General features: G+C 54.8%; 1 protein-coding gene across 1 annotated transcript in view; it reads right to left on the bottom strand.

Moving 5' to 3' along the window:
- Positions 1-254: 254 nt before the first annotated feature.
- Positions 255-15,105, bottom strand: part of LOC109308535 (mucin-4-like) — an 18,598-nt gene continuing 3,747 nt past the window's right edge. Inside the window, exons 2-12 of the mRNA XM_019532884.1 lie at positions 9,000-12,844; positions 7,373-8,483; positions 6,185-6,271; positions 5,848-5,984; positions 5,095-5,259; positions 4,550-4,705; positions 3,027-3,157; positions 2,650-2,738; positions 1,915-2,094; positions 1,289-1,441; positions 255-411 (exon numbers count right to left, since the gene is read on the bottom strand). Of these exons, the coding sequence (XP_019388429.1) occupies positions 278-411; positions 1,289-1,441; positions 1,915-2,094; positions 2,650-2,738; positions 3,027-3,157; positions 4,550-4,705; positions 5,095-5,259; positions 5,848-5,984; positions 6,185-6,271; positions 7,373-8,483; positions 9,000-12,844 (6,188 nt within the window). The 3' untranslated portion in view covers positions 255-277. The remainder of the gene's footprint in view (positions 412-1,288; positions 1,442-1,914; positions 2,095-2,649; positions 2,739-3,026; positions 3,158-4,549; positions 4,706-5,094; positions 5,260-5,847; positions 5,985-6,184; positions 6,272-7,372; positions 8,484-8,999; positions 12,845-15,105) is intronic.

The raw sequence follows: 15,105 nt of genomic DNA, 5'->3' as shown, positions 1-15,105 counted from the left end.
GTGGTAAGACAGTAGATGCCTCTGCAGATTTAGAGATGAGCACGTGGGAACAGAATTGCACTTAGGCCAGTTAGATGCCCAAGAGAATTTCACCCCATATATGCACTGAGCCAGGACAGAGCAAGGAAGGGGACTGCCTGGGTTTCTTTTCTCTCTTGCCACTGAGTGTTGTTCAATGGGCCATAGACAGATACTTTAAACTTTCACACCCATTTCCTAGGAGAACAGCACGTTATCCTGGCTGGGAGCATGGTATTCCTTGTTCCCCAGTCCTGAGCTATAGGAACTCACTGAGATTTGGAGGCCTGTATCCATCACAGCCGATCTTTGGTCTTTTCTGCCCATAGAGAGCGCAGAATGAGGGGCTCCCTGTCTGGTTGCAGCACCAGTCGTGCAGCTTTAATTCTTGATCTAGGGAGGAAAGTGAGAGGATTAAAGAGGGAGCAGTGACCCCCAAATGATGGGGGCTGGGAGACCCAGTGCCCCTGGGACAAAATAGAAAGTATCCCATGGGGGTCATCTGGGGTCCAACACAAGTCCCCTCTCTACGGAGACAAAAGCTGGACAGAAACCAAAAGGGGTGCCAAGCCTTGCTCAGCCATACGGTCTGCCCTGCCATCAAGGTCCACCAGATTTCAGCTACATCTGTGCCGGCCTTCAAGGGATCCTGAGTCCTGGTAAATCCAAGCTCTACTTACAAACATTTAATATCCCAGGAGTTCATTCCATGCTTTAGAGCAATTTCCTTGCTCATGTCAAACCCCTTGAATATACAAATAAGGTCAGCTCCAGCCCCTGGAAACACCGCTGGGCCCACATCTGCAATTGCTAACACGAGGCACCAAACTGAGATGGAGCCTCGAAGTCACCACAGCTAGAGAGAGTCAGATCCCCTCATCTCCCCTGAAAAGCACGGAGGACCTGCGTAAGGGCCAGCCACGTGGCGCCAAGCGCATGTGGGCAGAGCGCTGGATTCGGGGCCTGTCTACAGCTGCGCTTGCGATGCAGTATAGGGACGCCTGAGCTAGTAGCCGTGCTGATATGGTTTGTTTGCCTTGCCAAGAAGTCCGTTCAGAGCATCATACTGCTGCTAGCCTACGCAGAGATGCCCCTGGCTCAGAGGTTACGGGCTCTACTCCTGTCTCTGTCACTGGCCTGATTCTGCACTCTGTGCCTCAGTTCCCCACCCTGTAAAATGGGAGCAATGAGCCAGACGTGCTTTGCAGAACATTGAGAGCAGCTGATGGAAAGCAATAGGATGAACCACACAAGAGAAGCCCGTGCCTACCACGAAATGGTGACGCTTGTCTCGAATACTTCCAGTATTTCTCCTGCCGGCCGTCGAGGAGCTTGTTCTGCTTACTGTACAGGCATCGCACCCCCGCGCCGTACTGGTTGGGAGAGGCTGCATACAGCATGGTCACCTGGGCACCTGGCCAACCTGCAGCAACCCGCTGGTTAGACGACAGCTTTCCTACGCCTCTGACGTGGGGCGGGAGGGGGGTTACCCCAGAGCCAGGCAGCTCCGGGGATGGCCTGAATCGCGGCACTTTAAGGCATAAACGAGGCTCGCGTGTAAAAGCACTGATAGCGTCTTGCCGCGAAGGTGCCACAAAACCCCAGCGCGGGCAGGGTTTGGGGCCTAAGCAGGTAATGGGATTTCTGCACACGCAAGCACAGAGCCTGGGGTTAGCACTGTCCTCCCGGGGCCATCTCCTGTGCCGCAGAGCAGACTCCCCAGCACATCCAGCCCCCTCTGCACGCAGTGTTTCCCTCGATGCCCTCCTGTGCATTGGCCTGTAGCTAGATCTCAGCCAAAGCAAAGCGATGTACACCGGAAGCCTCACCCCGTGGCAAGGGAGAGAAAACCCCGGGGAAAATGGCTGGGGGGAATACGCTCTCGGCATCCCACACCTCCTTTGCTGCGTCTGAAGCGGCCGTCCGACCCTCCCTGCTGCAGAGAGCAGGGGCAAGGCGGCAGGTCCCTGTTCCACGTGCCCGGGTCCTGCTGCTTGCTGGCCCAGCTGAGGCACCGCACCCGGTAGTTCGCACCCACGCGGCTCTCCAGGTTGTAGATCCACAGCCCTCGCAGGTCTGGGAGGGCAGGAAAGCAGTCGTAAGACAGTGGCCTCCAGTGAACCGAACGTGGACATTTTAGTGGACTAAGTTGTGGGCGGGGTGGTACAATTTTGGGCAAGATTTACCAGCAGGAAGAATAAATACGGGGTGAGATTTTCCAAAAGCAAATGGGACCGTGTGCCTTTGTGCCTTGCACGGTCTCCTCTGGATGTCTGTAGGTTAATGGATTATGGAAGCCAAAAGGGGACCGCTGGGATCGTCTCGTCCCATCTCCTGGATAACACAGGCCATAAGACTGAACTAGAGCATCTAATGTCAATTTAGAAACCACCGGTAATGGAGACTCCACCGGAGCCCTTGCAAGGCGGCTCCTACGGTTAGCTACCCTCCCTGTTACAGGTCTGCACCTTTTGCCCCACTCTCAATTTATCCAGCTCTGACTTCCAGCCTCTGGGCTGGAGAGCCCGGTGTGGTCAACATTCACATTTCCTCTGTAGGGTTCCCGTCGCCCTTCCCCTCCTCTTGGATTAGCTAAAAAGACCGAGCTGCGACTGGCTGCAAGGCTCCTACCTGTGCTGTCGCCGCTGAACTGGTCGGGGCGATATTTAGCAGCCGGAGGTCTCCGAGTCAGGTTGTCATTTTGGTAAAATCCATCCCCACTGCATGAGAGAGAGAAAGACCTTCAGTTCAGGGCCCTGGCAAGAGCAGGCTCCTCTATACCAGCACCAGGCATTTCTCTAACCTCCCTCAAACAATCCAGCCGGTGCTAATAAAGTCTGGCCCCCCCCGGGACACCCTCCGTGGCAATAAAGGATTCAAGCCAACAGAAACGGTGCGGGTAAATACAATGCAACACTCGGACAACTCGAGGCTTGTAAATGCTCGTGTTCAGGTCATTATATCCGGCTCCTCCTCCGTGTCCAGCAGAAGTGGTAAAAACACAGCACCTGGAGTAGCCGATCAGGACGTCCGTGGCTGGACGCCTGGTGTAATCCCACTGCATGCTGCCATCTTGGTAGAGGATCAGGACGTAGGACTTGACCCCGTCGGTGGTGAGGACAGCCTGGTACGTGTTCGTCTGGAAGAACACGCAGCGGTCAGGGGGGCAAGCACCAAGGCGGTGTTGCCTCCAGGAAGGGCGCAGCAATGGCACCAGTTGCTATTCAACGAGAGGCGACGAACAGCGGCCAACCGTGGTGCTAACGAGGCCCTCTGGTCTGTATTGTGAAAATCGTGTAGGGGAATCCATGCACTTCTGGGGGGCTTGCAACAGAGGTGGGTCACCAAGGAGACAAGTGTAATCCTCCACAAAGGAAACTTAAGCACATGCATGGAAAGCCAAGGATTGTTTTAAAAAAAACCACAATGACATTTTTTCACTTTTGGCACAAAGAAAAAGTGACATTTTATACCAAAAAAAGGGGTCTAGGGGTTTTTTTTTTTTAGTAAAAACCTAAGAACATAAGCAATGTCATACTGGGTCACACCAATGGTCCGTCTAGCCCGATATCTTGTCTCCATTAGTGGCAGAAGAGGATGCTATACATGGAGAGCATCAAACTGGCTACCTCTAAAGTGATCTGTCCCCTATTCAGTACCCTCCCTGGCCTCGACCATTTATTGATGGTCCATTTTCATTAGTGAAAATCTGCGTTTCTGCTAGCATCCGATGAATTGAGCTCATGGGCGCTTATGCATCTCTGCTTGGGTTTGTCCACAAGGTGCCTCTCCACCCTGCCTTCCAGCAAACAGAAAGTTTCTGTAACATGTCCAAAAAACCCCCAATTTTTAAAAGAAAAAATTCCAGGGAAAAATCTCCAAAGAATTTAAAACACATCCGAAAAGAGCTCTACTCCAAATCCCTGGACATGAAAACTTAGACTTTGGGATTTTTTTTCATAAAAGCATTGGAGATGGGGGTCAGTCCCCTCTCTGTGCGGACAGATTTCACTGCGTAGGGAGCGACAGTCATCTCAATGCCAGGGGGCTGTGTGCATTACCCACAGCCCCCCTGAAGCCCCCTTTCACCAAAGTTTTTATCCCAGTTTTCGGCAGAAGGGTGAATGTCACTTGAACTCAGTGGATCCAAAATGAATATGGGGAGCCACGTGACCATTGCTGCAGGGCACTTGCAGCCACGTCTGTCCTTGAATACCCATCGAAAGTGCTTCCCTCACCTCCTAGGCTCTCCCCGGCTGGCAATTCAAGGCTTGGGAACTGAGGTGCAGAGAGCCAACAACTTGCTGGAAGTCACAGAGCCGGGAATGGGCCCCTAGACCCCCCAGGACCAGCAAGCGCCCTCCCCACAGGACCCTGTGTCCACTCTCAAAGTCCCCAAAATGTGGGCTGAAGCCGATGCAAAAGCCCCAGCACCCACGTTTCCTATAACGCAGACACAATGCAACAGGAGAGGCATGAGGACGGTGGTGAAGAGGGGCGACAGCTTCCTGCCACTTAAGGTGCCACATACCTTGGTGACATCCCTCCATGCGGGGTAGGCAGGGGCCTTCACCCAGGTGATCTTCAGCGTCCACACGGCCGAGTACGACGTCCCCACGTATCGCCGAATCTTCGCTTCCACGTCTTGAATGAACGGAGGCTTGGCAGAGTTCAGGGTCATGAATTCCTGGGGGTTGCACATGTGCACGTGGTTATACACCCCCGTGGGAGCACAGGGGCGCGTGAGACTGGGAGCTCCTGCCCTGTGCCAAAGCCTCTGTTCTAGGGATCCCTAAGAGCATAAATGAGACTTTCTGCACCGCAGTGACCGTCCCCCTAAGTTAGGGCAGACTCACGTGTATGGGGCCATCAGGAATGGCTAAAAAGCCCAGCGGGTCTACAAAGCCCGGCTTCCCAGTTACACCCACTGCAGCATGGATGGCGAAGGGACCAACAGAACAAAGCTGTCACGAGTTCAACTTTGCCAGCTTCATGGGAAAGAGTGCCAGACCCGTGCAGGGGGTTGGCCGGACTGGCTATAAGGTCAGCGCTAGTGTTACCATCCATAAAACGAACCTGGTAAAAGGTAGTGCCGACGCCTCTGGAGAAATCAGCATTATCCCAAAACACAGCTACCATCGGGACTGTTTCATGGCCATTAAACCCTTCAGGTGGTGGGTTGGGATATGGGAAAACATCGTGGTCTGTGGCTGGGAAAATTATTTGCCCGTTATCTGTAAACTAAAAGTTAATTCCTTGGGTTAAAATCTTCATACGCAAGCAACAGAGTCTCTGCTGCCAACGGAGGCTTAGTTCATGGCCCCGACCCCTCAAATGCAATGCACTTTGGAGTCAGGTCTGTACGTGCCCTTGAGCACCACGGGGTTGCGCTGAGAAGCCCGACCATGGACTTCACACAGAGCCAACGGTGGTCCCTGCTACGTCTTAAGAAAAGAAAACAGTTCTGAAGGACGCCTTAAATTATAAAATGGTCATAACTTTAACCAAAGCCCACTAAAACTCTTCCAGATCAGGCAGGAATGCCAGATCCTAGGAAATATGCACCAAAGCTGGGATGTCCCTTGTTCCCATGGACAGCCATTGTGTCATGGGGGGGCTGCAGACTTTTCTGATGCTTCACACCCACGAGCCAGCCTTAGAGAAACTCCAAGGAAAAGCTCGTTAAAGGACTTCGAATCCTCCAAATGAATCCATTGTCAAAAATAAAGCAAACAAATCAAAAGCACTCAGACTCTGAAAACTCCAGTCTTTCTACACCGAGGTACTTTCCGAGAGAGAGGGCAACGCAGCCAGTGAAACGAGACTCACATAGAGAGCATTGCGCAGCGTTTTCCCAAACGGAAATCCGATCGCGGGTTTGAAGAGGCGGGAGTTAAAATCCACTCTCCTTTCCACGTACTCTTTATCCTTTGCCTTTGCTCCGTACGGATACAGGGGCACTGCTGCTGCAGAAACACAACGGTGAGAGCGACCGAGCGCTGGTCAGAAGAGTTTCAGGCTGATTCTTACAACATCAAGGTTGGCGACGTTTAGGGCAGTCACAAGAGAAGTGAATGAAGCATCCGAGGAGGGGGACCGCAGCAGAGCGGAGCCCGGCAGGGGTCCGGTTGTGTGGCTCCCAACGGCCCCCCTCTCGATGACTTACGTGCGGTCGGCTGGCCTGTAGCACCCGCAACCGAGGCCAGCGCTGTCCCTTCCTGGGCAAATCCTGCACCGGTATCATCCTCACGCGCTGCCCATAAAAGCAAAGAACTAATTCATGACATTGCAGTGACAGGAGTTGTAGGGCAGGGGGTGGATGACCCTAAACCCTCGTCATTTCTCTGAAAAGCCCAGTTGGTCTCACTAAGCCTCCAGGTCTCTCTCTACGCCTGTACAAATCAGGTCCAGGCACAAGTGCCGTCGTCTGGATGGTCAACTACCTGATGCACGGCCAGGCAACTAGCAGCCTCAGTTATATGCTCGATCCATTTGTGCCGGCAACACAAAGCGAGGCCAGGTTGAGAATCAGGCTCTGGATGGACGCGGTGATAGCTAATTATCTCCTGATCCCTGCTCACGTTGACAAGGAACCGCTTGGTTTGGGCATCTGAGAGTCATAGAAAATGAGGGTCTGAAGGGACATTGGGAGGCCACCCAACTACACCACCCCAGCCATGGATGGGTCTAGCCACATCTTCAGCACCTCCGAGGATGGAGACTGCACCCCCTCTCTGAGTAACCAGTGCTTCACCACCCTCCTTGGCAGAAAGTTTCTCCTAGTATCCAACTTAAACCTCCCTTGCTGCAGCTTGAGCCCATTGCTCCTGGTCCTGTCATCTGCCCCCACTGAGACCAGTCCAGCTCCAGCCTCTTTGCAACCCCCTGCAGGGAGGTGAAGGCTGCTATTAATGAGCAGTGGAAGGCTGCTCTCTGCCTTAGTGGAGCAGGTGTCAAGCACCATAAAAATACAGAGAAGAGCAGATATCCCAAAATACTTCCTTAAGTGCATATGCAATTAAAAGTCCAGGCTTTCATGCATGAAGTAACCCTTCATTACAGGTCTCCAGGACAAAGGAAGGACCCCCAGCATTGCTTACAATGCAACCACCACCCCCACCTTTCCTCCAGACCTCACGCAGTCCCCATCACCCCTGCCAGGGAGAACCAAGGAGAACGCAGATGTCTTCCAGCCAGCCCTAAAAATGATCAAAACCTGAGGCAAGGCAACCAAGACATGCTGTCGTGCACATGTAGCTGGTGACGCCAGCAGCTGGGAGCACGCGGAGGAAGCATTCCTAGGAAAAGCCCATGTCTTCCTCTGCAGCGGACTGACAACACGCGTGGGACGTACCTTGTGTGACCGGGAGAGGGAGCGGTGTCGTAGCCAGGCCTTCCCGAGCTGCCACCTCGGGAAGCTGCAGGGAGGATGGGGTGCTAGAAAGCAAACCGGTGGAGGAAGGTCCTGGCTCTGCAGCCTGTGGGGCCTCGGCAGGAGTTTTGCTGGCCGAGGCCGAGGCCGAGGAGGACACTTCGGATGATACACGGACAACCGTCGCTGACCCATCTCCGGACAATGGAGAGACCTCCCTGGCCGGGGTCAAAACCCCCGTTTCTTCCACTGGAGCATTTGCTGGACCTGTTTCGCTCTGGGAGTCAGCAGTGGATCCCGCGTTCCCCTTGTCTGCGGCCGACACAGGCCCTGCGCTGTCCCCTCTCCCTTCTGTGGCCGCAGGAGAGAGCGGTCCCTCGCCACCCGACAAGGGAGGAGCAGAATCGATGGAGCGGAAGCCTCCAAGAGAGGAGGACCCTTCCCTTTCGGCCTCCGAAGCAGGGGAGGCCGTGGCGGTTTCCCCAGGGACGTTGGAAGCAGACTTGAGCACTTCCTTTCTGGTTGGGACTGGAGCACCTGACCCGCCAGCCACCACCGTGCCTGTGTTTTGGGTCTCTGGCTCCAGGAGCTCGGTGTGTGTTTTGCTGGAAGAGACGAGAGCAGATGGGGACCCTGCTCCTGATGGCACGACACCCCCTGCGGCCGCCCCGTTGTCCAGGGAGGATGGAAGGGAAGTGCCAGCGTTAGCCAGGGTCCCCGTGTGTCCCATTTGCAGCTCTGCCGCACTTGGCGGGTTCAGCTCTGCGTCCGAGGAGGAAGAAGGATTTGGGGCATCACGGCTCGTGGATGTCGCGGCTTCCTTGACATCTGTGGAGGTCTCCCCTCCCGTCTGGGACAGCGACGGCGCTCCGCTGCCAAGGGCTCCGGGTGGCTGTGCTCCCCGAGGTGCTTCTGCTGCTGCGCTGGGAGCCTGGGACTCCACGGCAGATGGGGACAAGGGGGCTTCCTTAGCACTTGCACGGCCAGAGCTTGCTGCCTCCTCTGTGCCTGCATCTGCCTGGGTGACTGCAGCCGGTCGGGTGGAGATAGGAGTGTTAGAGAACCCGTTAGGGGCAGATGCTACGTTACTGGGCTCTGACCCGGAGGGGCCAGCCTTAGGCGAAGCCCCCGATTCTCCGGTGGGTAGCTCCGCTGCATTGGCTGACCCCAGCTCTGGGATTGAGGGTGAGGGATACGTTTCACCCAGGAGACTGCTGTCGGGAACAACTGGTTCTTCCCTTGCAGGGGACGCTGAGCCAGTCACGTCTCCGGTGTATCCGGCCCCCGCCGAAGCAGGAGTCTCGCTATCAGAGGACACCAGAGAAGAGCCTGAAGCGCCAGGAGCTCTGTTCGCTGCACTGTCAGGCTCTGAAAGCAGCGGCTCGTTGCTGGCAGATGGAGATGCATCTCCTGGTGCCGTGCGTGCTCCTGTCCCTGCCGCATCCCCTCCAGATGAAGCAGGGGACGTTTCAGAGGCAGCCGAGGCTCCTCCGACTGGCAGCTCCAGTGCATCTCCTGCACCCATCTCTGGACTCGCAGAGGGTGAGAGACTGGCTTGATGCTGGGCATCAGTGACAGACGTGGCAGCTTCCTCGCTTTCTGCAGATGCCAAGCCAGAGGGCTCCATGCCCGCATCGGACCGCAATGTTGCTCCACTACCAAGGGCTCCAGAGAGCTGCGGTCCCCGAGAAGTTTCCCCACCTGCAAGGCCAGAGCTCGCCACCGCCCCTGTGCCCTCCTTAGTTATCAATGCTACGACTGCCTCTGCAACCCCCGATGGCTGGGAAGAGCCAGGAGTGCTGGAGAACCCAGTCCCTGAAGATGATGGCTCAGCAAGGACATTGCTAGGAGATGCCAGGGAAGACGGGGACCCCGCTCCTGTCACGGCCCCAGCCTCCAGAGGTGAAGGGAGGGAAGTACCTGAGTCAGCTGGGGCTCCAGCCGGCCGCGCCGATGAATCTTCTGTGCTGGTCTCCGTGGTGTCCGCTGGACTCTGGGCTGCATTTGAGGGCAAGAGATTGATTTGAGTCTGGGTGTCGCTGACAGACGTGGGGGCTTCCTCACTTCCTGCAGCTGTCATGCCAGAGGTCTCTGTGCCTGTGTCAGGCAGCGATGGAAACCCAGTTAGGGGAACTCCTATGTTTTTAATCCCTGAAGCTGATGGCTCAGTGAGGACATCACTGGGAAAAGCCGGGGTAGAGGCTTCACCCACCAGAGAGGACCCAAAGGAAGCTGTAGTGCCAGCTGAGGTGCCTGCTTCTCCCATGCTTGCTGGACCCAGCGCTGTGCCCAAGGGAGAGTCATTCGCTGCACTTGGAGTACCTGTGCTGGATATTCCCGCTCCCCTGTTTGCTGTTGCTGCTGTGCTAGCAGAGCCCCTGGCCTCCTCTGCAGCTGCAGGGCCCGCAACGGTCTCATGCTGGGAAAAATCGGCACCACTAGAAACTGCTCGAGGGGTGACTCCTGTCTCTGAAATAGAGGATGCAGCCAGGGCATCGCGAGAAGAAGCAGAGGCAGCTGGGGACACGTCTCCGGAGTGGGGTTGTGTGGCCATCGCTGCCCCACCCCCTAAGGATGATGGGAGAGAAGGGTCCAGGCCAGCCAAGGTTCCTGCTCCTGCCACCAGCAGTTTCGACGCATTTCCTGTGCTGGTCTCTGCTGGGCTTCGTGCTGCATTTGAGGGTGAGAGGCTGGTTGGACTGTGGGTGTCAGTGATGGAGGTGGTGGCTTCCTTGTTTCCAGAGGTCTCCACGCCTGCATCGGGCAGCAACATCACTCCCGCAAGGGCTCCGGAGATCTGTCCTCCCTGGGGAGTTGCAGCTGCTACAAAGCCAGAGTTTGCCACTGCCTCTGTGTCCTCTTTGATCGATGCTACATCAGCCTCAGTGACTGCAGATGGCTGCCAGGAGCCAGGAGCACTTGAAAACCCATTCCCTGAAGTGGACAGTTCAGCGAGGACATCACTGGGAGATGCTGGGGACCCCTCCCCTGGCACCGCCCCATCCCCTGGAGATGAAGGGAGGGAAGCTTCAGAGGCAGCTGAGGCTCTTGTATCTCCTGAGCCTGCCTCTGCTGGACCCACCACTGTGTTCGAGAGCAAGGGATTGGCTTCCCGTTGGGTCTCCACGCTGGGTATGGTGGTTTCCTCGCTTCCTGCCGATGCTGGATGAGTGGATTCAGGGCCGGTGCTGGCCGGCACAGCTTCCGCTTTGCTCTCAGGTGCTCCAGAAGCATTTGTTGAAGCAGGCGGCTCTGCCTCCATGGCTGGGGAGGGAAGCGGGGTTTCCTCTCCATCGGCACGGCTGGCACTTGGGGAGTCCTCTTTCTCCCCTGCAGTTGCAGGTGCAATCACAGTGGGAGAGGGTTGGGAAGGACCAGGAGTGTGGGAGGATCCAACTGGGGAGGCTCCTGTCCCTGCCAGCTCTGCAAGCGACATCTCAGTGGGGGCATCGCTGGGAGACAGGGACACGTCTCCTGATGCCGTGGGTGCCCCTGTCTCTGCCCCAATCCCTCCGGATGCAGGGAGGGAAGTTTCAGAGGCCGCCATGGCTCCTGCTCCTCCAGCTGGCAGCTCCGACGCAGCCACCTCTGCTGGACCCACTGCTGGGCCTGAGGGCGAGGGTCTGGTTTGACCCTGGGTGTCCGCGATGGATGTGGTGGCCTCCTCGTTCCCTGCAAAGGCTGAGCTGGAGGTCTCCACACTGGTATCGGGCAGCAATGCTGCTCCACTGCCACGGGCTCCGGAGAGCCATGCTTCCTGAGTTTCAGTAGCTGCAAGGCCAGAGCTCACGGCCACCTCTGTGCCCTCCTTAGTTATATGCACGACGTCCGCCTCAGCATCTGGAGTCGGCTGGGAGGACCCAGGAGCTGGGGAGACTCCTGCATCTTCAGCCTCTGAAAAGGATGACTCGGTGGGGGCTTCACTAAGAGATGTGGGGCCAGAGTTTTCTCCCTCTGGGGCACGAATTGCTTCCCCATCCTCCAGCGGGGACTGGAGAGACGTTCCAGCATTGGCCCAGGCCCCTGGCAAGGGCTGTACGGTGCTATCTGGACTCCGCTCCGCATCCAGGGACACAGGCTGGGTTTCACTCTGGAGACTGCTGTCTCCAACAGTCCCTTCGCTGGCTGCGGACACCAAGCTATCGGCATCCCCTCTGCCTTGGGTAGCTGCTAGTCCTGAATGCATCTCGCTGTCTGAAGGGGATTGACTGGGTTCGGGTGTGCTAGAGAAAGCCTGTGGATAGAGCCCTTCTTCAGCATCAGCAGGTCCTGCTGGCACGGTATCGTCCTCCCCAGCACCAGAGGCAACGGCGGACATTTCCTCTGTGTCGTCTGATGTTCCTATGGCTGACCTGCTCCCCAGTGATGGCTGTGTGGGTTCAGGAGCTGTGGCCTTTGGGGCATCATTTGTGGCGTCCATCTCTGAAGCTCCTTCCGAGGCCTTGGCTTCATCAGGAGAGGCGGTAGTAGACGGGATAGTTTCCCCCAGGGGTTCACGTGCTCCCGTCACTGCCTCCACCTGTAGAGATGACCACGAAGAGCTTTCCATGTCGCCCAGGTCTTCTGTGCTCCACAAAAGCGGCTCTGTAGCCTTTCTGGTGTCTGGGCTCCAGGTAAAGGCACCTACTTCATTTTGGCCATCAGCACTGGAGGCCATGCTCTCTTCCTGTGCTCCCACAGCCAAATTAGTTGTTCCCAGGCCTGCATCCGTGGGTAGGGGTACTGCCCTGCTGGGAGCTCCAGCACGAGTCGTCCCCTCCACCGCTGCCCCCATCAGCTCCATCTCCGCGGTGGATGGAGAAAGGGGCGCTTTGCTGGCAGCAGAGATCAGTTCTTCTTCTGTGCCCTCCCGTGGGGCAGGCGCTACGAAAACTTTATCGAGGCCTACAAAGAGAGAAGCAGCAGCAGGGATGCTGGAGAATGCATCTGGCTCCACCTCGGAGGACAAAGTGGATATTTGTCCAGGGAAAGGGAAAGCAATGGTGGCCGCTTCTTCTGCATCTGGCGTTGTGGTAGCCAGCCTGTTGTCCAGAGAGGAGCGCGAAGAATTGGTCGTGCTCGGTAACGTTTTGGCTTCTGCTATAGAGGGCTCTGCTGTGACACCGGGGCTTGGCCCCGAGCCCAAAGAGTCTTGTCCCCCTTCACCACGTGTGGTGACGTTGTGCTCAAATACAGCTGGCAGCCAGCTGACGGTGTGGGCCTCCGGGAGCTGCGAGTGTGTCGGCAACCTGGTTATCTCAATATTCGCCTCCCCGTAGGAAAACCCAGGAGGAAATGGCGTTGGGCCATTGCCGGCGCCAGCAGAGGTGGCAGCTCTGTCTGCAGTTTCTAGCTTGACCACTCGGAGCACGTCACTTTCTGCTGCGAAGGGCATGGGCTCGTCGGTGCCAAACGACTCGTCCTGGGTCAGCTGCCCTTCTGTGGTGGCGGGCATGGCAAAGGTGGTCCCCAGCTCTGCACAGGATAGAGAAAAATGCAGCAAGGCATTAGTCATATTAGGGAGCTGCTTGCTGTCAAAATTCACCCCATTGGATGAGTTATGCATAGACTTTCCATGCAGAGGGTGCTACCCAACAGGGTCGTTTGCAAATTAGAAAGCAACCTGAACTGGCTTTGCTGCTAATTGGATTTCAGGTGACTGTCCCAGTGTTTTGTCCATGTTTCTCTGGCATAGAAGAGATAGGGCACGGCCTCCCGCAACTCTCTGCCCGGTCTCACACCCGGGTGCGTATCACAGCAGCCCGAGGGATGCTATATCCCAAGGGGAAAACCAGTGGGGAAAACCTGGGGAGCAGTGTGTAACAGTCACTCCACCACAGGGCTGCAACAAGGCTGGCTTTTTATATATATATATTTCGAGTTCCAGATCAAATCAGTTCCAAATCACATTGATTGAGCAGAACTCAGTTGTTCCAAAAACCATATCGATTGAGCAGGCAGAACTCAGTCGTTCTCCTCCATCTCAGACCTCTCACCCTGAGATTTCCGATACTCCCAGATCCATTAGCAGGCATCCTACATGCAAGTCCAAGCCCAGAGGTTTGGGATTTGGATGCCCCTGGATACTACAGGCAAGCATCCTCCATCCCAGACTCTTAAGTCCAAGACTTCAGATATTCTCTACACTTCATCTTAACTCACATCAAGAGACTGAGAAGCAGGCTGAAGAGCTGGTTGGGCCAGTTCTCCACTTATTTCTGGTTCCCTCCTCACCAGAGGATCCCAGTAGGGCAGTTGTGGTCAGGTCCCCCGCTGAGCTAAGTCAAAGGGAGCTAAAGGTGGAGGAAAGCTGGCCTGGGGGATTTGTGATCCCTGCAAGGGTCGTGCTTTGAACTTCTGGTTGACTTCAGTGTCGATTTGGGGGCAGGGGAACAGGGATATGATCTTACAGGACCTGAGGCCTCCGCTCATTCACAGTCTTGACATCCTGCAGCAGTTCCTCCAGGACTGTGGTCCTTTCCAGCAGGGATGCTCTGCTAAGGTCCTGGTTGCTTAGACTGCTCTATCCAGACCGGCATAAAGTGACCCTTGACTTAGCTGTAGCCAGCCAGGTGGAGGATCCAGACCCCCGGGGCATGCACACAAGTGACAAGACATCCCAATGGATGAACTAATTATTCCCTCATTTGCGTAGAGATGATCATCTTTGCATACACTCTGCAAAGGACATGTCCAGACCCTTCAGCCCCACTGCCTCTTAGATCAATGTGCAATATGCAGGCTGCCAGGCACAGAGCCCCTCTTGCACACAACATTCAGACAGCAGAAGAGGACACAGGAGAGAAATAGCACAGCAGACTGTGTCCAGACTGGAGTGGCCGTCAGGATGGGGGAATATCAGGGATCCTGGCTAATCTCGCTTCACTCCACAGGTGTTAACGCCCCGTCTCCTTTGTAATGGTCCCGATGTTCCTTTAGGCTTGCAAAGAAGAATTTTTCCAACTATTTAAGCGAGTCTAATAAAAAATATCAGATTTACCCAAAGGACCTCATCTGCCTTGAATCAACTTATCCTTTCTTCTGCAGTTTTACTATCCCTTAGCCATTCGTAGTAATCTCTCTCTTGTATTTCACAGCCCTGCAGCTTGCATTTAGCTCTAGCTACAAACCTTAACTCAAGCGTGGTCCTATTAACTCCTACTAACTCAGGGGTGAACATGACTGAGAGTGAAGTGTTGAGTGCACCGTCAAGATGCTCAGTAAGACTGGATTTTGATTTTAAAATCTGAATAGGAAATTAGCATAACTGTAATGTCTATGGGACTAATAAAATCCTCTTTTGGCTATTTTTGTCTAGTTTGCTATATTTTTTAAACTTAATATTAGGGTTGGTAAGCCGGTCAATTGACCAGTCAAATATTGTCAACTGACCAGTCAATTGACTGCATATTTTTGACCGTTCAAAGATTAAAGCAATTTTACCAAAAAAACCCCAAATCTACATTTCTTGTAGTTTTCTTGACAGAAATATGGGGTTTATGGCACATTTCTTAATGGAAAATTTGTGTTTTTTTCTGTGTATTATTTGGACTTACTGGCCATTTTTTATTGATATATGACTAGTCAATTGACTGAACTTTATTTGACCAGTCAAGTACCCAAGCCTATTTTATATATAAAATCTAGAAACTAAGTGCATGTTCCTAGAGTTGTATTTGTTTTTGCATTGAGCTTGAACTGAATAATACAGCGCTAGGCCCTTAGCATATTAGTAG

This window comes from Crocodylus porosus, unplaced genomic scaffold (assembly GCF_001723895.1).
Source record: "Crocodylus porosus isolate Cpor-Errol unplaced genomic scaffold, CroPor_comp1, whole genome shotgun sequence".
NCBI lineage: Eukaryota > Metazoa > Chordata > Crocodylia > Crocodylidae > Crocodylus > Crocodylus porosus.
The sequence above is the reverse complement of the archived record's forward strand: the minus strand, read 5'-3'. Positions and strand labels throughout refer to the sequence as shown.